We start from the raw sequence: 25516 nt of genomic DNA on the forward strand, positions 1-25516 counted from the left end.
AATATCTAAAATACCCATCGTTTTGTAGTGTAAACTTTAATGATGAAACAGTTAGCTGCCACGATAATTATCATTGAATGTAAAATTTTTGAATTGAATGAAAAAGTTTTCAAAATGAAAAATCTTGAAATTTGATTTCTCCCAGAATCAGTTCTGGGTTATAAAGGGTGTAAGACTCTGTGAGGATGTTAACACATGATTTGAATCGCGTGATGATTATTCTGGATTCTGACGACTTTATATGAGGAAATAAATTTATTTCCACGTCTTGTGCCTTCCACTCGTTTGGTATAATTAGATTAATAAATAATTTAGGAGCCGTATAACGTAATCAATGACATCAAAGAACTAAACAGTAGTTTTTGAAATGCATATTTTTCCTTATTATTGAATCTTAGCTATTTCTTTGGCTCTTTGAAAGTTATTTTACTTTTCTCTCTGTGGCACCCGAGAAGTAGAAATTCGTCATAGCTATGGATTAATGCAATTTTTTAAAGTTTTCAATGCTATATTAAATGATTGAAATATATAATTTATTCAGTTTGATAAAGCCTGATGACTTGAACGCTGACATATACATTTATTATGAGAGTGTACGTTCGATGTAATTTTTCAATGAATCGCTTATGTTTATAACGTACAGTTGAGCAAGCGTGGATTGCAAATCGCATCTATTAAGGACTTATTGCATCTTCGACTTCTTTGTGTGATTCATTCATGAGATCGTCTCTTTCTTTTATTTCTGTCCTCCTCAACTGTGTGATCAACTTCAATCAAATCCATTGCGCTGCGTTGCAATTGTAAAGCAAATGGCTTCCGAAAATTTTGATCGTTGCTATCAAAATTTGATGCGATGTGACGCTGCCGTTGGCCAAGAGATTGTGGAGTGTGGGAAAGGGTTGCGAAAGAAAACAAGTAAAATAAGAGATAAAAAAAAACACAAGGCGATCGGGTAAGAGAAAGGCGCGAGAAAGAGCGGCGAACGCGGAAGTGGCGGTCCCTGGTGGGAGGAGGCAGCAGCTCGATTAAAACCCGGTGCACCGTGAAGTTGGGAGGATGCTACTGGCACAAAAACTGAGCATTCTCCCTTCATTCTCTTCTCTTCACTCGTTCAGTCTTTTTTTTCTCCCTTCGCATCACCCCACGGCGGTGTGCAATCGTAGAGGACTTTTGAAAAGATCGAGCACCCAGTCCTATGTTTAATTTTATTTCGACTGAAATTCCTCCCGTTTTGGTTTTCTGAATTTATCGTTTTCGGTATCCCATGTGATGTTATGGGGAACTAGAATTACGGACTTGACAGCACTCAGAATCAACGTCTTCAACCATTTATGTTCTAGAATTTCGATAATTCTTCTCAGATGGAAAACAAATTAGCCTTGACCTGCATGCTAGCCAGTATCCCTCTTATCGGCTCGGATATGATTCATCCTGGTACGAGTATATTCAAGAAAATTTATTTTTTTGCGAGATATTCGCACATCCCAAGCCATGTCCCACATCACGATATCATGAATGATGTCAATTTTTCAGCTGTAATAACTTCAAAGATTTGACGCTCTCTGCATACCTTATACTCATCCTTTGGAGATACTTCTTCCATTTCTTATTCGCATCCTTTTGGAATTCTCAGAATTGAAGGACGTCTTGGAAGCTTTATTGCTTTAATCACCTTGTGCGACTCGGGATTCTAATTCCGGGCAAATGTTTTTGTCTCTTCAGCTATTCATCTGTTATTTATTTGCATTCATATGCATGCATCTGTCGTTTAATTTGCTCTGGTACTTAGTAGAAATGCTTGGCTAATAAATCCAGGGCCATTTTCAAAATTGCCAAAAGTCTTCTCTTTTATGCGTAATTAGGTAAAATATTTCTTCGAATTGACGTCTTTAATAGCTAATAAAGTAGTTAATACGGTTGTACTTATTGATAACGTAATGTTTCCCTATGCACACATTGATTGTAATATTATATTCATCACCATTAGAAACAGTTGCGAGCACATAGCGTCAGTATCATAAACACGGTTTTCATTTGTTTTCTCCCGTCATTAGTGTGCACTCAGCTGCCTTTTAGCACTCTGCAGGTGCGTGGGTCGCCGGAGAGGTGTCGATAAATCGCTTTCCATTATATCGATCAATTCTGGGTTGTTTCATTCTCCCGGAGCTAGTTGCACGTAGTTACGTCAGCTCTCAGGCTTCGCGATGAAGTAATTTTGACTCGAAAGAATAAATTTCCTCTTTGCTCTCCCAGTGACCCAGATTCTCAATCCGATAAATATGTTTTTCAGGTCGCGCGAGTAAGAGAAAGGAGCGTGAAAGCGTTGTTATTGGGTCGTCTACATTGCAAAAGAACCACAATAATTTATTGTGTTACCTTAATGAAAATAAGTTCGTGTTTTACCGACCGGTAGATTTAGAATTTCCGCGGAAAAGTCTGTTGCAAATAAATTGCGATTATCTCTTCTTTAATCCTTTATATCGGCCTAGATAAGCGTATACTTGACTATACAATTTTTTCTGTCTAAATCTTCTGCGGCATCGTTATAGATAATCTCAGTGTTTACCTTTAATTCCAATTCCATTTCTGGTTTGCGCTGTATTGGTTCCCGAATTTGTTCTGTGGGTTGTCTTTCTTTATACGTTTATTGGCCATAGGTTACACATTTTGTTGCTCATTTTAATTTAATGGTACCATATTTGACTCTAAAATCTGGTAGAAATCAAATTAACCGTATTGACTCAAAATTTATGTCACAGGGTTTTGAGAACGCTGATCGCGAATCTGAGGTCGTAGTTTTAAATTTTCTATCGGATGTGCTGTTAGAGGTCGTAATCTACAATGTGTATTGCAAAATAGCCGCAATAATTTTTTTGTCATCTCAATGGGAATAAGTTCAATTCGTGTTTTATCGACCGGTAGACTTAGAATTTCCGAATGAAAGGCTGTTGAAAGTAAGTTGCAAGTATCTCTTCTTCAATCCTTTTTATCGCCTTAGGTGATCGTATACTCGATTACGCAATTTTTTCAATGAATCTTCATTCAAGTACTTTTATAAATGAATGTTTTCATGCAATTTAATTTCAAGTATCCCTGTTCTAGTGGCATTTTTCCGTATCGCTTGATTCTGCATCTTGTTCCCGAATCATGAATTTCGACATTCTGCTCTGTTGGCAGCGTGCAGTTTCCCTTGCTGCTCTTCCCTATGCGATTGTGTCGGATTAGCCTATAGCCAGGTGGGTAAGTGGCGCTTGGTGCCTCGGGCGCCATCCCACCCTCCCTTAGCGCCATCTGAGTCGCCCTTGGCCCCATCTCCCCCCTCTCCCAAACTCTCCTCTCCCTTGGGCCATCGTGCAAGGCCAGCGAAGTCCAATCTCGCCTCTCCTTTGTCCACTTTGAATTGACGCGCAGTGGGAAGGTGGCCCTCTTGTGTCTACGATAGTCGGAATCAAATTTGCCGGAAGGATTCCTTTTGTGATCTATTGTTCTTCTTTCCCCGGCTGAAAATAAAGCTTAAATTTGTGAAGTGCCCTTTGTCGTTAAGTCAATTTGCTTCGTATTGGGCCACGCAACCTATGTTTTTGCCTCTTTTTTTGACAGAATTTTGCTCTCCACGCATGGCTTATTTACGGAATAATAGTCGGAGGAAAAAAGTTAACATTTTTTCGATTGCTTAATGAGGTACGCCTCACGTACCAGAACAAATATTAGAATGTCTCTCTATTGAAAAGAATTGTCATTGGCTTTGGCTATTGGGAGTGGTAGAACGGTGGTGTGTATGACAGTGTCTGTGATGTCTCATGATAAATGATGATGATGTAAAGCAGTTTCGGATTTTTTTTCAAGCATTATATGTATGTACATATTTAATGAAAACATGCAGGGGTGGTGGAAGTGGGCGTGTACCAAGATGCTGAGCTGCGTAGGGGCCGAGCAATCAAAGAACGGGACCTTGAGGGAACTAAAAAAGGAGAAGCCAAACACGGATCACTGGGCGAGCAGTTGCGATTTTCCATGGAGGAAAAAAATAATGAAATAAGGCGTTTGCTTGCTTCCGAGCACAGTACAAAGATCGTCTCCCGTCATCGCTTCTTCTACGATTGATCGATCCGATCGCAAAACGTTAATGCGGCGATATTTCTTCTGCAAATTCTGTGTCGATTGTGTTACATACAATCTCATATGGCAAATGAAAAAAGTACTTCCCTGAGAAGTAAGTATGCTGGGTACGGTGGCGCTGTGATTCCCTTGCGTATTCCTATGTTGTATGCAATATAGTGTACTATATTCATAATTTTTCAAGGATTCCACGTCTTCATGGATTAAATTTTTTTACAATAATGTGTATAAAATATGAACTCTCTAATAGACATAACTTCATCCGGCAAATTTCCTGTTAATATTTCTCATGTACTCATTTTATGCCTTTTTTCTCAGAGGAACCATTGTTGTGTCGGTATCAATAATGGTATTTCCGCCGCGAAATTGATCAGCGATAACCATGTTAAATGATACACAAGTTTGCATTTTTCTGAGGATCTCTTATCGCCGTTCAAAACACCTAATTCTATTCACCCGGTGAAGTATATCTCTTTGATAAGGGACTATTCTTAACTGATATATTTGGAATCCGTATTTTGCACTCTCTCGCAAGGATATATATCACACGAATAAAAACAAAATAAGCTAGTTGAAGATAAGATATCCTGAAAAATATTCTTCAATATCCCATACGATTATTTATGCGTATATGCTCCCTTTTGTTCAAACGAGGCATTTTTGTAATATCCAGTACATAATGCAATTAAAACAGAATATTTACTGTAGTGAATTCATTGTCTACAGAATTGTCTAAATTTGATACATTCATTAAAATATGCTGTCACTTTCTTTTCTAGTTTTTTTTCTCTCAGATTTATCGGTGCACGATGCCGAGTAATTAGTCTTAGTGTTGGTTTGACTTGCTTGAATCACGGTGGTAATTACTTTTTTTAAATCTCCGTCTACGTGTTTTAGCGCCGCCGGGGGACAGGGCGTGGTTGGTCCACCGACTTTTTTTTCTTCGGGAAGTTACCAGACTGCGCGTCGAGAGACCCGCCTAAAGAATTCCAAAGCAGTTCCGTGTGCTTGACGACAGATTTTGTGGGGAAATACACCTCAGGTGGCATATCCTCGTTCCAAGTGCTAGCTACTTAAAGACTAGGAATATGTTGCCATTCAAAACCATATTTGGGAGGGAAACAAGCTAGGTTCATTGCGTGGCCGAGGCAGGTGTTTTGGCCTGGATAGCAACGTGAAGGCAAATGAGAAACGTACTATTCTCTACGCGGGATAAATCCTCTAGCGTGGGTCTCATTTGCTTCATTGCTGTACATTTTAAAAAGTCTCAATTCGTCGGCATAAGTAGACTCATAGAAGAACTTTAGCTCTTACTCGTAAAAGTATCATTCGATTGCATAAAAGCCTTCAATAGTTACGCAAAGAGGTGTTGTTATCTAACGCGTACTTGGATTACATCTTTCATCATATTTCTTATAAATCACAAGCTTACATAATATTATTTTCCAAGTATCTTAAGATACGCTTTGATTCTTGGTTTGCATCATTACCGAGTGATAAGTCTGGCCAGGAATTTCCAGGTATGTGTTTGTGGCGTGTTTACCCCGCACCAGTGGTGGCAGCAAGTTACCCTTTCTAGCTCTCCCTCCGAAAAATTATGATAAAACAGAATTCTGAGTCCAAAGGCTTTCACATGTGTGCCGCTATTCATATGGCCAGGGAATAAATCGCGTGATTGACTGAGTAAAGCCGTCCCTATTTTTTTTAATTTTCAAGTTCCACACCAAAGATGATTATCATAATAACATGGTGCGGCTTTGAACATAATTAGTTTCAATTTATTTTATTTCCTATTTTTGGAATTTATCGTCTCAAACATTTTTTTAATAAATAATAAATTTCAATATGTACACCCTTAGTCACACGACAAGCGTCCAAACGATACTAAACTTTTCTCCAAACATTAGTTAATACGCCGCAAAAAATCAATTTAATATTTCTTCGTTAATGGCCATCGGAATATTCCAATCTCCTATCAATATACTGCTATCTTCCTATCAATTACTGAAACCACGCCATTCTTTCATGAAAAACCTGTATTGCATGATTTGATCGACTTGAATGCCCATGTGTTTGGCTATTTCGTTCGTCTTTTATTGTGATGACCCTAACCTCTCTCTTTTCTCTGCTTGCAGGCCCCGCTTGAGCTTCGCAAGAGGCAGGAAGAGGTTCGGCTGCTGGAGTCGCGCAAGTCTGCGCGCCTCATGGACCACGACACGGACTTCGCTCGGCTGGCCGACATGGTGGCCGGCGACCGGCGGCGCACCTCCTCGCACTCGATCGACGTGCCCTCCGGGCCCCCGGGCTCCTCATCCTCGTCCTCGTCTTCGTCTTCCTCCGCGTCTTCGTCCGCTTCGTCCAATTCGCTCAACTCGCATCACTCGGGGTGAGTAAAACTATCCAAGAGTAGTCCAGTGGCGGATTCAAGATAGGGACAATGGGTTAGGTGTGATCCCAGTGGGATAAACTCCCAGCAGCAGTAGCGTTGCCAGGAATTTCGTCCGGGGGGGGGGGGGGGGGTCCAAAACCGGGGAAATTTTTTGAAAAATAGGGTACTTAGTAATGGCTTTTTAGCTGATTTTAACACTTTTCATAACCGAAAAAATCTTCGTTTGTTAAAGAAATATTTTGTGAATTCCTTATTGTTCAATATTTTGTTTCCTTTTATGAAGGAAAATAATTGCTTGTATATTTCGGGGGGGGGGGGGGGGTCCGGACCCCCTGGACCCCCCTAGCTACGCCACTGCCCAGCAGTAATGGGGATCCACAAAACAATACCATTTTACCTAGTGTACATTGGATACCCAAGCGGTGGGGTAACCCTTAGCCTCTCACTGAATCTGCCACTGAATAGTACTATTAGATGTAATGTAATTTTTCTTATGTTAGCCACTTAAATTATACGTAACGTAAAATTAACCTCTTAGCCACTTTCATTAAATGTAACGTAATTTTTCTTATTTTAGCTTCTTACTTATCGAAGGTCTCATTGTTTTTTATTGTGATGATGTATTTTTAGAAAAAAATTTTGATTTTCATTTTTGGCGTCGTCGTTTGGGACTATTCATGACATATTTTTTCATTTGCGAGTAGAACTCTTTATCTCGTGGGTGTGGGTAAACTACTAATCTGTGAATTTTTAATTTAGTTGTATATCTTTTTAACATAACAATATGGTTTCCATATTTTCATGAATCATCTTAAATTGCTCTTTCCATCTTTATCTTTTGCGGCAGAGACTAGTCACCTGTATAAAATTCCTCATTAAATGTCGAATATAGTCCTGAAATCATGTATTCGATCTAGGTTATCTTCCAACTTTGCTATTTTGAGCACTCTCAAGTACTTGAAATCTCCGGATATCAGTTTCACATCACTCAATTGTTGAGAGAATTTTGGCTTCGTCTCTTTAGTAATCATGCCTAGTCCTCTGATACGTCATTCACTCTGCTGAAGAAAACATCGACAACCTTGGATATCCCCGAGGCATTCAGTGGCTGCATTAATTTTATTTGCTCGCGAGAGTGTTTGGACATGTCAGAGCGTGAAACAGCTCGTTTTTCCTTATCTACGTCGCCAAGGGGAGGGAGGGGGGACGTTCTCTCGGGATGGAGATAAACGTAGTGTGCAATCAGATGCTTGGGCATTCTGGCCTTGACTCCCTCCCTCTCTCCCTCCAAAGAGTCTCACTTCCAATTATCATTTGTCGAGCGTGGGATGGCTTGGCGAGATAACGGTCTCAGCTTCGAATTAGGTTGGAAGATCTCGCGAAGTTGTGGCGGAGGGCTTGATAGGGATTGCGTGCGATCGCTCTATGTTCCGTGCTTTCCCACTTCCGGCCGACCGCCGCCTGCTAGCGCTGTCAACACGTCGACGTGGATGTGTGTGAAATACATCGACGACCTTCACATCCTTGAGAGCCTTAAATCAACGCTGCCTTTCCCTATATCCTCACCCTGAGTTCGACTTCTGGTTTTTTGATCCCCAACAAACGTAATTATCCGTATATCGTGATTTTTAGAGCTCTTTTTTTTAGGTGTATCCGTGACTGCTGACGTTGAATAAGACAAGTTTATGGCCAATGTCCCGGGCAACTTGGTTTCCATGGATGGCTTATTAAGTGCGCCCCCGAGTGGTTTTACTTGAAATCGATAGATCGGTACAACTAATTCTATCGCGACCAAGGAACGGAGTCACATCTACCGTGCAATCGCTAACATTTTATTCGTTTTTCAACTGTTTCATTTTTCATATATCCAGTATTTCTCTGTCGAATAATCTTGATTTGTGAAAAACTCGATGTCAAAATATGGAATTGGAATAAATTTCTTCTCCAGGTTGCAATTATAATTATGTATTCTATTACAATCAAACCTTGACGTTTGACTGAATTGTTAATTTATCCGGCTATTCATTGCTCCAATAAAAAATTCTGGTACTACCACTTTAACCATGCTGGTAAAACAGAAAATTAGTGGATTCATTGCATGAAACTCATAATCTAGAGGGAGTAACATTTATTGACTGCTCTAGCGACGATATGCTTATGTCGATACCTAGTATCTTCTGGGGAATCATAGTTGGACACCGGAAATTCGATATTTATATAAATTATTCACCCTCGCGAGTAACCATAAACTTGGGTAATTTATTAAGAATACAGTTATCTTTTGTAAAAATCACTGCGATTTGGAATTCATCGTTCCTTTTCTCTAACAACTACCCATTGAAATTTTCACTCCTATATCCATTAGCTACCGCGTGTATGGTAATTTTTCAATCAGCGGAATTTGAATTTCTGAGCCCTTTAACCAAAAACATTTAAGTCTCTTAATAAAGTTTCAAAATTTTTGTGAAATCGTCGTCAAGGATGTTCCAACGTAGCTAATCTGACGAGAGTAATCTTCGGACGTCGTCTTGGTGATTTAACACTCTATCCATGACGAGTGCATGTGCACTGAAATTGCAATTTGGAATCGGATGCAGGTCCCCTCGGAGAGTAGTTGAGGGTGAGTGAGCTCCTTGAAGTGTTTGCGTTTCCGTTGCTCAAGGTCGCACGTAGGAGAGAGAGATATATAGAAAGGGAAACAGCAACATTTGTTCCAAAACCTTATTTGGATTAACGACGCCATTTCGATTGATGTCCACTACGTGTCAACAGGGGCTTTCACCCGAAGAACGGCTTAGAGATCGAGCTAATGTTGGTTACAGAAAAACCGTTATATTCTGCCAGCGGATCAAGCGACGTAAACAAGTACTTTCCATCTGTTGTTATCGTAACACTAATTATCGCAGAATTGTTTGCTTTGCTGCTTGAGAAATACTGAAGCTGAAATTGCACTCACATATTTTCTGCGACTCAAATTCATAGTCTCGCAGGAAAATTGGAGTCGAACGAAAATGTTTTGAACGTTGATTGCCTTTAACTAGGAAAAATACGCTTCCGTCTTGAATAAATTGTGCATCTTGACTGAAATCTCTTGCAGAGGACAATCTGCAAGAAACTTTGGAATTACCCTGCCGTAGAAATTACAGCCTCAGACAAATTTTATTTTCTATTTTCATATATATCTTGCTCTTAATACTGTATTGCTAGACTTTCTTGCGCTGTGTAAGAACCTCACGCGGAAATGATGTTTCCGGTTGTGAAACCACTGTCCGTGGTTTTGTGGATGTGTCAATTAATACCAATTTTTGCCAACTGACTCGTATCCCCTTATCGATCGTCCCTCCGGCGCTCCTAATCATGAAGGTGAACTCGAAGGGCGAAACCCTCACGTACGCGATGTTTCCGTTTCTTTCCCACTGGGGTCACATGCCTGAAGGTTGCTAATCGAATTAAGATGCCGATGTGCTTGTGTGCGCTTATATGTATGTACAGCAGGCCGGGTTAAGTGTCTCGAAGCATTTTGAGCATTTTTAAGGCATCGGACGGCACGCCATCCTACCTGAGCAGTTATGACTCGCGAAGAGTTCTTTTCACGAGGTTTCATTGTATTTCAAAACTTCGTATCGTTTTTTAAGTACCAAGTGGAACATTATTTCTATGGAACAAGTAAAGAGAGATGTGAAAGAGAAGAAATACGTAGGAGTGAAAAGATTAGCTGATAGGAGAACTGAGTGGAGAGCTGCGTCAAACCAATCCTAGGATTGTTGACCAGTGATGATGATGATGTTATTTCACTTTTTCATGCGAGGATGATTGGTTATTTTACTCGCGTCTTCTATTATTGACGCTGGGGAGGATTGATAAATATTATGCGTGGAATAAAATATGCCAAAAAACAGTTATGGAGTGAATTAATCAGGACAAAAACGGTTTAAGCAGAAATGCAAGGGCTGATTGTGAGTGTACTAGCATGCATTGGTGGTTGCGGCATATTCGGGATACAGGTAGCTTTATCCTTCTTAGGCTCAAGTGGATGGTCATGACAGCAGAAATTTAAATTACAGTGAATTACATACAAGTATATTTTGCTACGGGAAGAATAAACATATGAAGGCTAGAATGCGATGAGAATGGGTCAAGGCAATTCGTACACATTAACAAGAATATAAATAAATTATTAATAATTATACTCGTCGACGATTCGGTAATGTTTGCATCATTCTAAGTATTCTTTTTAATATACTTTGAAAAATAATGACTAGTTAGGATTTTTTTATTGTTTCTATCGTATTTTAAACTTATTAGGCGCAATCTTATCGGTATCTTTATTTCTTATGGGACTGATTTTTAAGGCCATACAAGGCTAGCTAAATTAACCTCGAACATTAAATATAGTCATTCGGATATGAAAGCAAAATATTTTATTTGTTAGCAGAATTTTTTACTTTTGGGATTCGACTGGTGTTTATTATTATTTTGATATGCGGAAGGAATCAAAAATGGCCAAAATTGTGGTCACGTGACCCTTGAACGTTCACTTAGAAGCAACTGAACTCATCAAAAATTGATCTCATTCTAAAATTCTTTATACTTTTTAGTCGGCCATCGAGTTGATCGTGTGATTTTTGCATTATTATTATTATTATTGTTAAAGTATTCTACCGCTCAAAGTAGGTTTTTTTTGCGTACGTTAATAAGTATTCTGGCAGCCTCCGCTCCATTCACGGGCTTCACTCTTCAATTCACACTAAGGCCTACTCCCTTTCATTACATCGAAAAATCCGGAAATATTCCTCCCTCTCCCTCGTTTGCCAAAAAATCTACGCTCCACTATGAAAAATTAAGGTTTGTTTTTCCAGAGAATATTTTTATTTGTACCCTACCTCATCTACCTACATACCTACCGCGTCATCCTCAGGACTGGGATTACGCTAAGCGTCGAAACCGTGGTAGTGCACAAAAACTATTATTATTAAAGTATTCTACCGATTAAGGTAGGTTTCCATGGAGTGCTTAAGAAGAATTCCGGGAGCCTCCCCTTACATCATGCACTTCCCTCTTCAATGCACAATAAGATCCACTACCTTTCATTCTATCTAAAAATCTTCTTCTTTTCCTTCCCCTCCCTCGTTTACCAAACATTCTTCCCTCTAACACTGTTTTCAACAGCCCATCCCCACTAACAAGTAAGTACTCGCTCCATCCGTACCTTCTGTCTCCTCCGTATATTATCTAAAAGCTGCCTCTGCTCACACACTATGTCCAGCACTTCGTTGTTCCTCCTCCTCTCCGTCCATTTCACTTTCTCCATTCTTCGCCACACCCACATCTCGAATGCCTCCAGTCTTCTCTCGTCCTCCTTATTAAGTGTCCACGTTTCTGCACCGTAAAGCGCTACACTCCAGATCAGACTCTACACTAACCTTTTATTTAAATTCTTACATAGCGAGCCTCTCAGAGGCTCCTTCCTGTTCATGAACGCCTCCTTTGCTAATGCAATTCTCTTCCTAATATCCTTACTAACGTATCCGTTTTCCTCTAACGTACTGCCTAAATAGTTGAACTGCTCAATAAAAAAACATTCTATGGAAAAACAAAGTTTAATTTTTCATTCAAAATGAGTAAATTCCATAAAGTATCGCCAGAAACCATCAAGGTTATATAAAGAAAATTGCAATCCTCTGAGAGATCGGTTTACAGGTGGTTTCACCGTTAATGGCATGGATGACTTCAGCAGTCACCTGCGTAGGTATTCGCAGAAAAGTAATTGGCTGGCTGAGGGACGCATGTGCGCTGTCGTCGTTAGGAGCTCACCGGCTGGTTGCGGGCTCTTGAAAGAGTCGGGAGATAAGAGTGGGTGGGGGGGTGAGGGAGGTGGGAGGGGGCGCCCATGGCCTACGACAACTCCGCGGTTCTCCTCTCCTCTCCCCTCCCCGCTCCATTCACTCAGCCGGCCTCGCGTCTTTTCCCGGCGAGCTCACTCAGAATCGAGGAGGCGCCTATGCATTGCTCAAAATTCTTCCTCCTCCCAATAGGGTGGTTTTCTATTATTATTTTATTGCCTAAATCGAAAGATTATTACTCCTGGAGTACATATTCCACGCTTTTAGATTTTTAAATGGCGATATCTATTTTTCGCGATTAAATGAAAAGTGAAAATGAAAAGCCTGTCGGAATTTCAAAATTTCCACGAAAGATTTTGCATGATTTAAGCCGGATGTGGTTTCGTCAACAATGAAGAACTCGATACCTCCACTGCAAAAACTCTCAACTATCGCCCGCCAAATCAAATCCGCTCATCTAGTAGCCCAACAGTACGAATCCACTCAGACGGCAGTGTCTGGAGCATAAACGCTCTTTTTCTATTCTCCAAGCTTGGAGGTGAGCGTTCATGCTCCGGATACTCTTTTTCTATTCTCCAAGCTTGGAGGTGAGCGTTTATGCTCCGGACACTGCCAGCTGAGCGGAGGTATCGAGCTCGCAATACATTCTAAAAAATTGCTAAATACTTGCCATTAAATAAATGCGAATTTTAGCTCTCGCTATCAATTTAGAAGCAGCTTTACATGGCAGTACGTATATGTATCATTTCAATACAATAAAATTGTACCGAGTTTTTGTTGAACAAAACGTCTGGTAGCACTTGCTGGCAGTCTCGGATGGAGATGCGCAGGTATGCTCCTGGTAGTTATCGAATCGGTATCTTACACACGCGCTCAAGAGTTGCAATATATATATCACGCGGAATATGTGGTTTTAGAGTCGGCGATATTTGCGAGTATCAGTTGAGTTTAGGTTGATTGGTTGGAAGCGCTCCAACGTCCTCGCTGTGTGAAATATTATCAACCTCTCCTAATGTTTGTTTCTCTGAAATGTATGTACGCCCGCTCGGCGTGTTTGTTTTTTGTGTCCCGCACTGGGAGAGTATGTTTCCGAGGCATCGGCGCCGTATCGGCTAGGAAGGAGGAGATATTGTTCCTGTTTGCCGAGGGGAAGTGCGCGATGTGTATGTACCTTCGGAAGATGGCCATTTCCTTCTTTTTTTCACACACCCGCATGGGGAGATATGTGATGCCTGGCCTCCGCCGTCGCCTAGGCAACTGTTATCGGCTCGTCCTTGTCCCTGTGGTGTTGGCGCGCCAATGGCGGAGGAATGGAGTATTGCGTTTAAGGGATGCGCTGCGGGGAACATCATTAGGAGGCATAATATTGTCCTCAGCGCATTCGGGAATACGGATGGAAAAGAACGGGTGTTCCAAGGTTTTCGCGGATTTGACTGAACTTTCCTATTTGATTTGAGGATTTTAAGCCAACCTTATGAGGCCTGAAACATTGTAGAAAAGGAAAAAAACTAAATTTTATATAGTTGTTGAAATATTACACATAAAGTCCCATAAGAAGCTGAGTGAATGAAAGGAATTTCCTGTTGATCGGGATCCATTGCATAGTTTGCCTATGGAATATTTACGGGGTGCGTGAAATTTGTCACCTTTGATGTAACCTTAATATTTGTACCACAAATTGCTTATGTGCATGATCACTGGATAAACCCTGTCGTAATTTTCACCAGCTCGCTGAGGTAAATCCGTAGATTCGTTCCTCATGTGTTCGACCATCTATTTGCGCTAGTACACATGGCTATCGCATTTTCTGGGCGTACTAAACTCATTTTATGGGGGTAGAGTAGAGTTTGGCTAGGTGAGATGGAGAGAGGGGGATAGGACTTGGAAATGAACGTTGGAAATAAACGAAAAAGGCAAAAGGTAATAACACCGGCTGGATAATGGTTTATTGTGAAGGCTTAAAGGACGGTTTATGACTAGAGTCGGCTCCAAACGTTGACTGCGGTTTGCTTCCACATTCACAACTTCATTCCACGATTAGCCATCAAATGGATTGCGCGTAAGCAGTCATCAGCCTCTCGCTCATCACCCGCTGCATACTAATGCTTGTTTGTGGCCTAACCCCATCATCTGTTAATTTTCTTTGATGCGATGAAGAGCGAATCAAATTTGTGGGTGCGTGCGTCATCACCTTTAAATATTTATAATTATATTTAAGTTTATTTCCGGCCTGAAAAATATCTTTCTACTATTGTAAATGATAGAAAATATGCCGAAAACACACTGTGCTGGTGTAAGCAATTAGAATGAAAGTTGAGATTATTTGACCTATTACGAGGACGGTTAGTATGGTCATTCGACCCTTTACACTAACGTGAGTGCTTCCATGATCGATATAAAGTATTCTACTCGACTTTGCAGCCTATGTGAACATTGACAGTAATTGCAAACCGGATCGAGTAATTATTGTAAATTGTGTAGAGGTACCAACCTTATTTTTGTGTTTATTTATGTATTTACATGATTTACCATAGCATGCACAATGTTGCCAAAAGTTTTCGTGGGCACGGCTTTACAGAACCATAGCCCTTATCCCGTGTCTTCAGCTTAAAAATTGTCAAAACTCTACGCAACGAGACGCTTATTTGAAATTGATAAGTAGTGCTCTCTGGAATCCAGGTGCATGTATTTTGTCCACCAACACAACGAGGATTAGCCCTTACTTGCTAAAGTAAACTGCGTTCTTCTCCGCCCGTATTGAAATCTTGAATTTACGACGCCTTACCCGCAATGGTATGACCCCATGATTCATTCCAGCGACCGCAGACACCGATAACAAGCAAATAAATGTTCTAGGGACTTTTATGTCCCATTAAAGTAAGTTCGAGAGCCTTAAGGCTTTTTATGTGGCCATATTGCATTTTATGCGCCGGGGCTTCGGTGTCGCTGGGTCGCTTTCCCTCCTCCGGTTGCTATGGCGTGTGTCAGTCATCGGCTGACACGATTCAGTGGTGCGAGTAGGCTTAATAAAGGCTCCGATCTTTTTATCGCAGTTACGTTCACGTGGGACAAACCGCGGATTTTTGACCGATTTTGTTCGCCGTTGTCTCGGTGTTGTCTCTCGGCCCTAAGCTTTTATGGGCTGAATCTACAGCGCTGTGCAGCCACTAAATGTCCAGCCCACTCATAATATACAATTATGTTTAAAAAATAAATTGAAGAGTGGAAATTTTCTCTCGAAGCGAAGAAAGATTTGATGCTTTCCCGGCGAATGATGTGAGTAAACTTCTCTCGGGTTTCCCACCGGGTTAAAGGCTTCATAATGGCCGACGTTTCGAGCTCCGACTCGGCGCTCATCATCAGGGCTACTGGATGCTGTGATGCGGGAATGGGCCTGCTTATATGCTGCCCTTCTCCGGTCAGGTTCCTCGTCATCCACGTCCTCGTTAAGAGACAAAGAGTTGGACGTGGAGGACGAGGAACCTGACCGGAGAAGGGCAGCATATAAGCAGGCCCATTCCCGCATCACAGCATCCAGTAGCCCTGATGATGAGCGCCGAGTCGGAGCTCGAAACGTCGGCCATTATGAAGCCTTTAACCCGGTGGGAAACCCGAGAGAAGTTTACTCACTTCTCTCGAAGCGCTTTAAATGTTATATAATATGGCCGATTTATCAATTGGCAACTGTGCAAGTATTGAAGTTTTTTATCGAAATCAAATCTAATTGGCTATCGAAGGATTTTCAATTCTAGTTGTATTTATTGCAAATGCTGACATCAATTGCGCTATAACTATCAAATAGTTTTTGTATTGATTTTTAGCCATTTCATCTGACCGATTAATGATTCTTAGTTAGACATCCCTTTCCTTAGGGCACGCACCTCGATTGCAATAGTGGTAAGGACTTTACATCCTCCTCGTAATGCCTTCCCTTTGTAATTTGCTCTACCGTTTATTATGCACCTTCATAAATTAGGCCTGGTTAAAGTAATTTTGGTGGAAAAAGTGTATTGGATTAAATGGATACCATATTCATAGAATTGAGAATTTCTATCGGTGATCGAGGCAAGACTACTTTGAGCGGTTTTATCCATATTAAATCCAAAATAATCATTAAAACATTTTGCGCTGTATTATGGCAGTGGGTGATAGTAGTGAAAAGCGAAAGCTAACAAAGGCGATCCCTCTTAATCTATGTCCAAATATTTTCAGTGCACTTACGGTACACGCGATGCAGTACTCAATTTTCAGTGCTCAACTTTCATTTCGCGTCTTTGGCGCCAGCCAAGCTCGCCTGAGTGGATCTAACAGGCGCATTTCAATGCACTCATGTCGGAATCACTCGGAGTAAACACGGATGCATTTGTCCTTGTTTGCGTGCGCGCGTGTTTATGCACGCGGGCAAACCTTGAAGACGGCGAAAGAATTTTCTCAATGTTTGCATTTTGCAAGATTCCAATTCGGTTCACGTTCGTCCTTGGTGCGCACGGGAGAGAGAGAGAGAGAGTTTTTAATCGTCATTTGTTTTTTTTTCTCTTCGCGAGAGTTGGGACTATGCGTGCCTTTCCTTCCGAATTGCTCCGCCGCCCTCATTTTTTTATGCGTGGTCGAGATATTCCTCGAAATCAGCTGTTGGCGCCTGCTGCTTTTGAAATTCCGTCTTGGTGTGTTGATGGCCTCGTTGTTACGATTTCAAATTAATAACGACTACTTCAAGGCAAGTAATGTGGTGAAGGTGATAAAATAAATGATAAATTATGCAGGATAATAAAAGTAAAAGAATTTATGAATAATGATGAAGGCGTATAGTGTGCCTGGGCATCGAATGAAAACGCAGGACGAGGGCGTGATCTTCAATGTTAAGGTGCTGAATTCCAATATCTGCCTCCGTTGCTATGGCTAATTATTGCGTGGTTGACGTTTTCTTGCTTTGCTTGATAAACACATCATGACATTGTCAATTTTGTAGCCTTCTTCCGTCGAATAATTCGTAAAATATAGCTTTAAGGCGTGAAAAATAAATGTGGGAAAATTTAGTTGAAGATAGTAAAAATATTTTGAGAAACGTTAATTTCATCTCGTTTCATGACGTATCTATGTGTATTTGCCTGCTCCATTTTATGGCAACACTTTTTTATTAAGCATTTTTTTCTATTAATTCTTTTATGTACGCTTTGTATACGTATGGCATGAATGTGTTGACACATTTGTCGTCTCGTGATGTGTAGTGATTCCGTAGACACTAACGTTGCACTTTTTTGCCGGACAGAAGTGAAAGCATTGAAACCTTCTTGAGCACGAGGAATATTTGAAACATGCGCAGAATTCCTATTTTTTCAGTCTCATTTATCACATTGTGAGCTTTTGAAAAACTTTATCGCGGGAAGAATTATCTTTCAAGACCTCAGTGCAGATAAAAGGGCCTTGATAAATAGATCTATGCCACATCTCAACATATTCCTATTATAGGCATATCAAATCAAAATTTGTGGTTGAAGGAATGATTATTTTTTCTTGGAGCAGCTTGCTGCGACTTTTGCCCCCTTATCCGAAAATTAGCATAATCAAATCTAGATCATACATATTTTTACACTTACGAGTTACTGGCATACTCTAAGAAGAAAACAAATGAACAAATTAGTGGTAGGGAGAATCGAATTCTTTGTAGCGAACCTCAAGAATAAGAAGGAGTGATTATTGGATATTGCGCATGAGGCCATAGTTGAAATCTCTGTAGTAAATAAATCAAAAGTGTATGATATTTTCCAAACAAACGGTACGGTGTATTTTTACTCATAACTATGCTGGACATTGAGTTAATTTTCTTTATTGATTGACCTAGCTCTAGACCTAGATGGCGTAAAAATACCCTTAAGTTGCCATGGGAAACAAAATTAACCCTTTTATTTCACACCTTAACTTCTCGATGCCAAATTGTGCCCTAAAGCATGTAATAGGCAAGAACGTCCACATGAAGTGTCCGCGCCGCAGGCGCGACTACAAGGGCTGTACCGGTGAGTCAGTCTCACCCCAACCAGCCGGTTGACAGAAGTAAATTGAAATGGCGCATGTGTAAAAAATGTGAGTGTAAAATGTTGTTCGTGCGAAATAGGAAACTTTATTCTAAATGAAAATATTCAGCAAAGCGAATTAATTATTTTGTTTCTTCTTCAATTTATTTTATAATTTTTTAAATGAGTTTTTAAGCACACTGGACAAATCTGTCGTGTATAATCTTTTAATATATATTTTTTTTCATTTTGAAATAATTGAAGGCAAGAGGAAAGCAGCTGACATTTGAAACTCGGGGGTAATCCCGCCGATAGTCACCCAAGAGTTGAAGCCGATGGAGACCTTGATTGCAACGCGAGTGTGAGCCGAGTTGATATTTGCAAAGAAAGCAAGGTCTTCTTGTTCATTTTGACACCCGTCGCAATCAACCCCGATCTGGAGATAATTACGTACGCGCAACGTGTTAATTTTCTTTATTGATTGACCTAGCCCTAGACCTAGATGGCGTAAAAGTACCCTTACGTTGCCTTGGGAAACAAAATTATCCTTTTAATTTCACACCTAAACCTCTCGATGCCAACTTTGTGCCCTAAAGCATATGATAGGCAAGAGGAAAGCAGCTGATGTTTGAAACTCGGGAGTGAGTTGAAGCCGATAGAGACCTTGATTGCAACGCGAGTGTGTGCCGAGTTGATATTTGCAAAGAAAGCAAGGTCTTCTTGTTCATTTTGACACCCGTCGCAATCGACCCCGATCTGGAGGTAATTACGCGCGCGCGCGTCCCTCGGGCGACCCCTTGCCTCGCGGGCGGGTGCTGACCACTCCGCTCTTGACCGAGGCCCGCCTCTGGCCGCTTCATGCACATCTCAAGGTCCCCACCAGTTTCATTGCTCGGCCCGCGCGACCTCATGCATTGAATGAGTAATTGACGATCCACCGAGTGCAATCCAAGGGCCCATGGTCAATTGCCCGTCAAGGACACGCGATAAATCAAATATACGCGCACTCCCACTCCCACGCCACTAATTTTTCCTCGCGTTGCATCTTCTCTTTTGACGCATCCAAGTCCTTGCCGGAGGTTCTGACACGGCTCTATGACTCAAAACAAACGCGAAATTCCAATGTTTTTTAAATGAATCTTCTATTTTATTTCTACTGTATAGATGCCTTTTTCTCAACTTATACGCAACCAAACTCTACAAATGAGGTACCAAAATGCACAGAATTTATCAGAGAACATGCGACGGCATATTTTACTTCCTAAATATTGCTATTGTTTCCTAAAATTGGTTTTTAAATAATAAAGAAAAAAAAAACAAAAAAACTGTAAATATTCCTGCCGTTAACGGCGCACAAACTGATACATTTGTTCATTTGCAACAATATCTCGCATTCTTTAAATAACTTTTATCAAAATTCGGCTGATTCCACATTCAAGTCTCCTGTTGATACGTAAGTATGAGTCATCATGTGCGTTTAACAGAGGATAGTGTAATTACTTCCAATGTTGTGCTTTAAAAGAGGTCCTCTGACCTCAATTTGTACATGAACATTCCAATTAAATTTGTACATAAGACCCTGCCTTTTTTTCTACATTTTAAAATTAGAAACGCGCCTATCCCTCTGTGGACCTGCATTGAAAAGAGCGAGGGAAGCCCGCTGGGTGCGGGCGCAGCACGCTCATATACTTTAAATGTGTACCTATATCACAAGAGAAATCCAACGATGTTTGCAAGAACCATAAGTGAGGCCACTTAAAATTAACATGCAAAGTGGTCAATGTTGTATTTTTCAAACCACACCTATTCGCACCTTTGACACGGCTGTAGTTCCATTTTCATTCAACCGACTTACTTTGATTTCAGCAGATGTTAGTTAATATCTACAAAACTAATGTGTTGAGGTGCCTACATTTTTTAATGACGTGATTTGTTTCGTAGTGTTGATTGTTGCGCGCCATTTATCAGTTTTTATGTTGATGACATTTATAAACTGATTGTCCTCTATAAGTTTCCTAGGCGAAGGCAAGATTCGCCGTAAATTTTTTAATAGGGATTATTCTTTAACATTAGGGATGAAATCCTTGAGTTGGAGAGAGCTGTTAGCGTGTGATTTCCATATTTATTGCGCAAATCCATCCCTCAATGCCTCTGCCCGTATTCGGCTGAGTAATTTCTCGTTGACCATGAGAAGGGCGCACCTTTGGCGTCGGTTGATTTGCATTCTTTCGCTTCCGAGCGACCAACTCTCGTCACTTGACAGATTGGGAAAAGTTAACCCTTTGGAGCGACTCTTTGAAAAATATCACGCTCTTTGAACGTTTTTCGATTTCTTGTTACTGGTATAGTTGGCTTCGAAAGGTCTTACAATAAATCTACCGCCAGCAAGTAGTCTAGACGAAGTGGGGACGCAGAATAACTGCTGGTGAGCGAGTAGTAACATTCTTTTTCCTCGTGAGTGAAGGCGACCTGCTGTCTTGTCTGCATTACCTTTAGGAGGGTGAGTGCGACTATGATTACTCAACGTTACCCGGAAATGCCTCTAGTAGAGCCTTTCTATCGTCGACAGTTAATGGTGAATAGTTGAATAACTTTGATTTACCATTCCTTATAATGCAGAATTAATGCGAAATAATATATAGCGGTTGCACCTCCTCCAATTCCTGTTTGTGGGGGTAATCCATGCTATACATGGTTCACATACGTGTCCACTGATAGAACTAATTCATCGGGAGAGAGGTCAATGACGAATGGGAGATTTTCCCTTTGTAGCCTACTGATGAAAAAAAAGATCACACCTATGTGGGAGATTGTGATGGAAGAGCTAGAGAGGCGAATGCCGATTGTATTTAATGTTGGTTCGAAAGGGTTTTGTTTTCGTCGGATGTACAGGATCTGTCTGCTTACGTGGAGGGACAGAGAGGAATTGCGTTCGAGTGCGCTTTCTTCTTCTTATACTATGTAGTATCTCTATCAAAAAAATAAGTATTTGAAAGTTTGATTAGCATACAAATGGAGAAATTTTTTAAATCTAACGTAAGCGAGGAAATATTTCGACTATTCTATAATATATGGGGCAATGAGCCTTACAGGCAGATTACATGTATGTACATGAACGCCAATAGTTTTAGCTGCCATTAAATATGCTGTTTGTGATACACCAAAAAAATTAGTGATCCGTAGTAACTGGAATACGTGAGGAATTGAATATCTACGACAGGTATTATCAGAGTAAGGCTAGAATAAATCAAGGCTATATTCCAGCCACAGGTGTACCTAAAGCGTTTTGTGCAGATATGCATTATATACCTATATGGTCGCTGTTGCAGTTGTCGATACAGAAGCGTCCCGGGGAACCGAAAGAGAAACTGATTAATATTTCATCACCGCAACTATTCTAGCAATTTGCGCTCAGCACTAATTTTTTTCTCACGCGGGCATTTTCTTATGAAGGGTGAGTATATGGTTTTGCTGGTCTTTTCCATTTTTCCCGGGACTTTCAACGAATGGAAATCTTGCTCGCGTAGGACCGTTAGTTGCGCGCTCCGACAAGTTCGAGACGCTCAAGCATTTCGAATCATGTCATCACTCCAACCGCTCCCCTTCTTTTATTCGGCCCGTGACCTCACTGGTACCGTCCCGAATATTTCGCTGGTATCAGGCGTGTTTTTACATGATCCTTGCCAATCCGCCTGCTTGCACTCCTGGCAGTGAATATTTTATCACCAATGCAAGGAATGAGGATTGAATTTTGAACGAGTAAAATGAATTCATTGGTGTTACACTATGTCTCTGTATTTACCTGTTTATTTTCTCTGATTAAAAAATTCATGCTTTCTTGGGTGTAACGACGCATCCGTGGGCGTAGTTGAGGTTGAAACGTACAGATAGGAATATTTATTATTACCTGGCTTCAGTTGGGCGGAAAATTAATCGTAAAATTTTTCTATGCTGGTTGGACTGTGATGTTTTAAAAATATTTATAATCTCCCACAGTAGATACCTACGATTCAATCATTAATTGCTTTGCACTTGAATATTCTTTCGGTGATTTTTTCTTCGTAAGATTAGCTTTATAATGTGAAAGGGGCTTATTTCTCTTCTAGCTTTGATGATCGATGTTGAACTGCGTAACTGAGTCTTACTTCTCAACTAAGTACTTGTGGAGCAAGGCGTTGGAAAATGAAATTATTACACCTTACTACGTAACCATCGTATATTTTTGGTATGTTCAGACGCTGATACAGATGAAAATTTAGGTACAGACAGAACAAAACATACCAAGTACGCTACATAGCCGATATGTGGAAACAATTTGCATACGAAAGAAGACGATAAAAAAATAACCAACTTATTCAAAAATTAATGGCAATTACAGTTGTGAAATATCAATATAAATACGATGGCAAATAAAAAACACCTATCGCGATGGTTCCTTCTGCGCAACCGTCTTGTTCGCTTCGTCCTCGATTCAGCCAAATTCTCAATCGACGTGTTGCGTTGAACTTGAGTAAGATTTTTATCCGGCGGAGGACACTTTATCTTCATCTGACAAATGAAGACCGAGATGTCGCCGTCAAGTGACGACAGAGTTGGTGGCAGCAGAGCCATTGGATGGATTAGTGGTGGACGAAGATGTTTCCCGTTTGTGTCGGATGGAATTTTACGGCTCTCGAATGCTGCGCCGGCCAATTGAAGGCTCGCTCCAACGAACGGCGGATCTGCGAAATGCGTCGCCTGTTGCCAAGGCGCAGTAGATTTCATTCGCCTTAATTCATCCGTCGGTTGCTCGGGACATTACCGAGGAGTGGAGGCCGAACGCTGGAGAAAAATTCTGTTATGTTCCACGGTGCGTAACTTTTTTTTCTATAGACATCTATTTAGATTGTGGTATATTATTTTTTATCTTTCTTTCTTCTGAACTGCGAATTTACGAGTGTGACAAAACAATCAACCGTGCAAGTGAAGAAAGTTAGTGAGAACGATCAGAATTTTTCTATTTCACACTGCTGTAGAGTTGATTGAGTTAAGCTGACGTTGCCATCGGCACAGCTGAGTGGGACTGTAATTCTGTAAAAAGCAGAAAAGTAATCCTCGAATCTAAAAAATTTCAAGAGGAATGTACATACAATCAGAAACATTTTTGAGCAGCACTGCTGTATCCATAAAAAGCGAACTGACGAAGAAAACCGTGTAAACATCTTGGGTATCAAAAACATAATGCTTGAGTCATATGAAGCAAGATAACGTGTGCATAATTTAAAAAAACTATCAAGCCTCGGGAAAACATATGATCAATGTTTGTTTTTTTACACAAACAAAAATGCTCCTCTATTTGTTTTTTTATGTTGGTCTAGAGTATCCTTTTTATTGTTACCTGTATGCCTCGGTGTGCCTTCAGCCCTCCTGTAATACCGCCTCAACACTATAAAAAAAGAGACGGGCAACCACTCCTGACTCCCTGCTACAAATGCCCGCGGGTCGAAGTTTCCTGCCAGTATCTTTTTAGTGAAGAGAAGCGATATGCGATATCTCCGCGTCCCTTATCAGTCTGGGCTAAGTGTCTTTGCTGACTTTGTGCTCAGCGCTGCGCTCAAACCCTTACGTTAGGATTAGGGCTTTATGCCGGCGGACGGTTCTCTCATTGAAGTCTTTTGTAATCATCGTTGTAATCCGGCATCGTTTCATTTTCCGCCAGCTGGCCTCAGGGGTGCTCCACATTCTCTAAAACCCACGTTATCACTGTCTACTTCGTTGTGTATAAACACTCCACGGACTATCTGAAGCTGATCTTATGTTAAATATGTTTTGCGTCTGTTTACACGCTTGTCTATTGTATGGAGACTGTGTGTCGATGGGGCGTGCACCTACCAAGGGGTGCGGGAATTCTATATGCCTTGATTGAGTGAAGGATGTTTTAGCGGGGAAAGAGAAGATTCGTGGATTGAATGAGGAGTAATGGGCCTCATTCCAAAGCGGTGAAGGATATTCAATGTGGGAACAAGAATAAATCGATAGATAGAAGTATAATTATTGTTCTGATAATAATCAGAAGAATGAGAATGATACATTGGAATAATACCCTAATAATATATTGGAAAGGAAGGCTTTCGCAGCGAGATAATAATACAGTTTACAGGTAAGAATAATGCAGTTTGCAAGCACATGGATAATACAAAAAAGGACGAACTTATAATTTCTATGCCTATAATGTCTTCCAATATAATAAAATAACAAAGGATAGGAGGGGAGGATAGCTAAACCTTTGTTGTGCTCCACGCAATCTTCCCAGTGAGTTACTTTTAAATTGTGTGCATGCCCAGAGAACGTACAACTGTCATTGCCGCTGGGCATCTCATAGGTAATCTTCGATTAAGGCATCGATTGAATAAGTACACTACCGGGTTTTGATGGAGGGCGTGTCAGTCAATCTGATTTATTTCTTGTCAGATTCTCTATTCCATTTCTATTTATGCGTGAAAGTATCCATTGTGAGCCCCGTGAAGGACACTTGGAACGAAAACTCACATCGGTCGTCAAGGCATCTTGTCGCACTGGGCTTACGAGTGCCTTTCACTGCGATGTTGAATCCCGTCCGGCAGCAGCATCTCACAGGACCTGGACGACATAAGTCCTTCGTCCTTGGGATATCTCAAAAACCTGATTATTGTCTCATCGCTCGTTCTTCTGCTGTCGGAACCACGCCCAATCGCGAAGAACGCCTATAGAGCCAGGAGTATTTATCGCTCGCAGCAATGCCGTAATATGAAATATTGTCATTGGCAGTGAATCAGGACGAGTGGGGTCCGATGTTACTTATGAGTTACGTAAAGTAGCTGCAGTAGAGGATAGAAAAAAATACATAATTTAATTTCGTAAATAGTGATAATTGTTTTTAGCATGGTTTTTTCCCTATCCCTGATTTGCGTAGTAACTGTGTCGTGAAAGATTATTTTAAAATAAGATATTTGTGGTTGTTAATCAAATTCGGATAAATATTTCGATCATGGCACAATTATAAATTCATGAAAATGCTTAAAAATCGCTAAAAATACGTTAAAATTTAGGTGACACATGGTTTATCCTGTAGATTTTTACGTAAATGTATTTATTGAGAGAGCCAATCAGAGAGAAGCGCCCAGTCAGACAGCCAA

The 25516-nt window shown here is 40.7% G+C and overlaps 1 protein-coding gene across 1 annotated transcript in view; it reads left to right on the forward strand.

The window, feature by feature from the left end:
- The window catches only part of LOC124160178 (zinc finger protein 704), a 360385-nt gene that overhangs the window by 144606 nt on the left and 190263 nt on the right, over nucleotides 1–25516 (forward strand). Inside the window, exon 2 of the mRNA XM_046535945.1 lies at nucleotides 6255–6505. Within this exon, the coding sequence (XP_046391901.1) occupies nucleotides 6255–6505 (251 nt within the window). The remainder of the gene's footprint in view (nucleotides 1–6254; nucleotides 6506–25516) is intronic.

The sequence above is a fragment of the Ischnura elegans genome, chromosome 6, assembly GCF_921293095.1.
Source record: "Ischnura elegans chromosome 6, ioIscEleg1.1, whole genome shotgun sequence".
In the NCBI taxonomy this organism is placed as follows: Eukaryota; Metazoa; Arthropoda; class Insecta; order Odonata; family Coenagrionidae; genus Ischnura; species Ischnura elegans.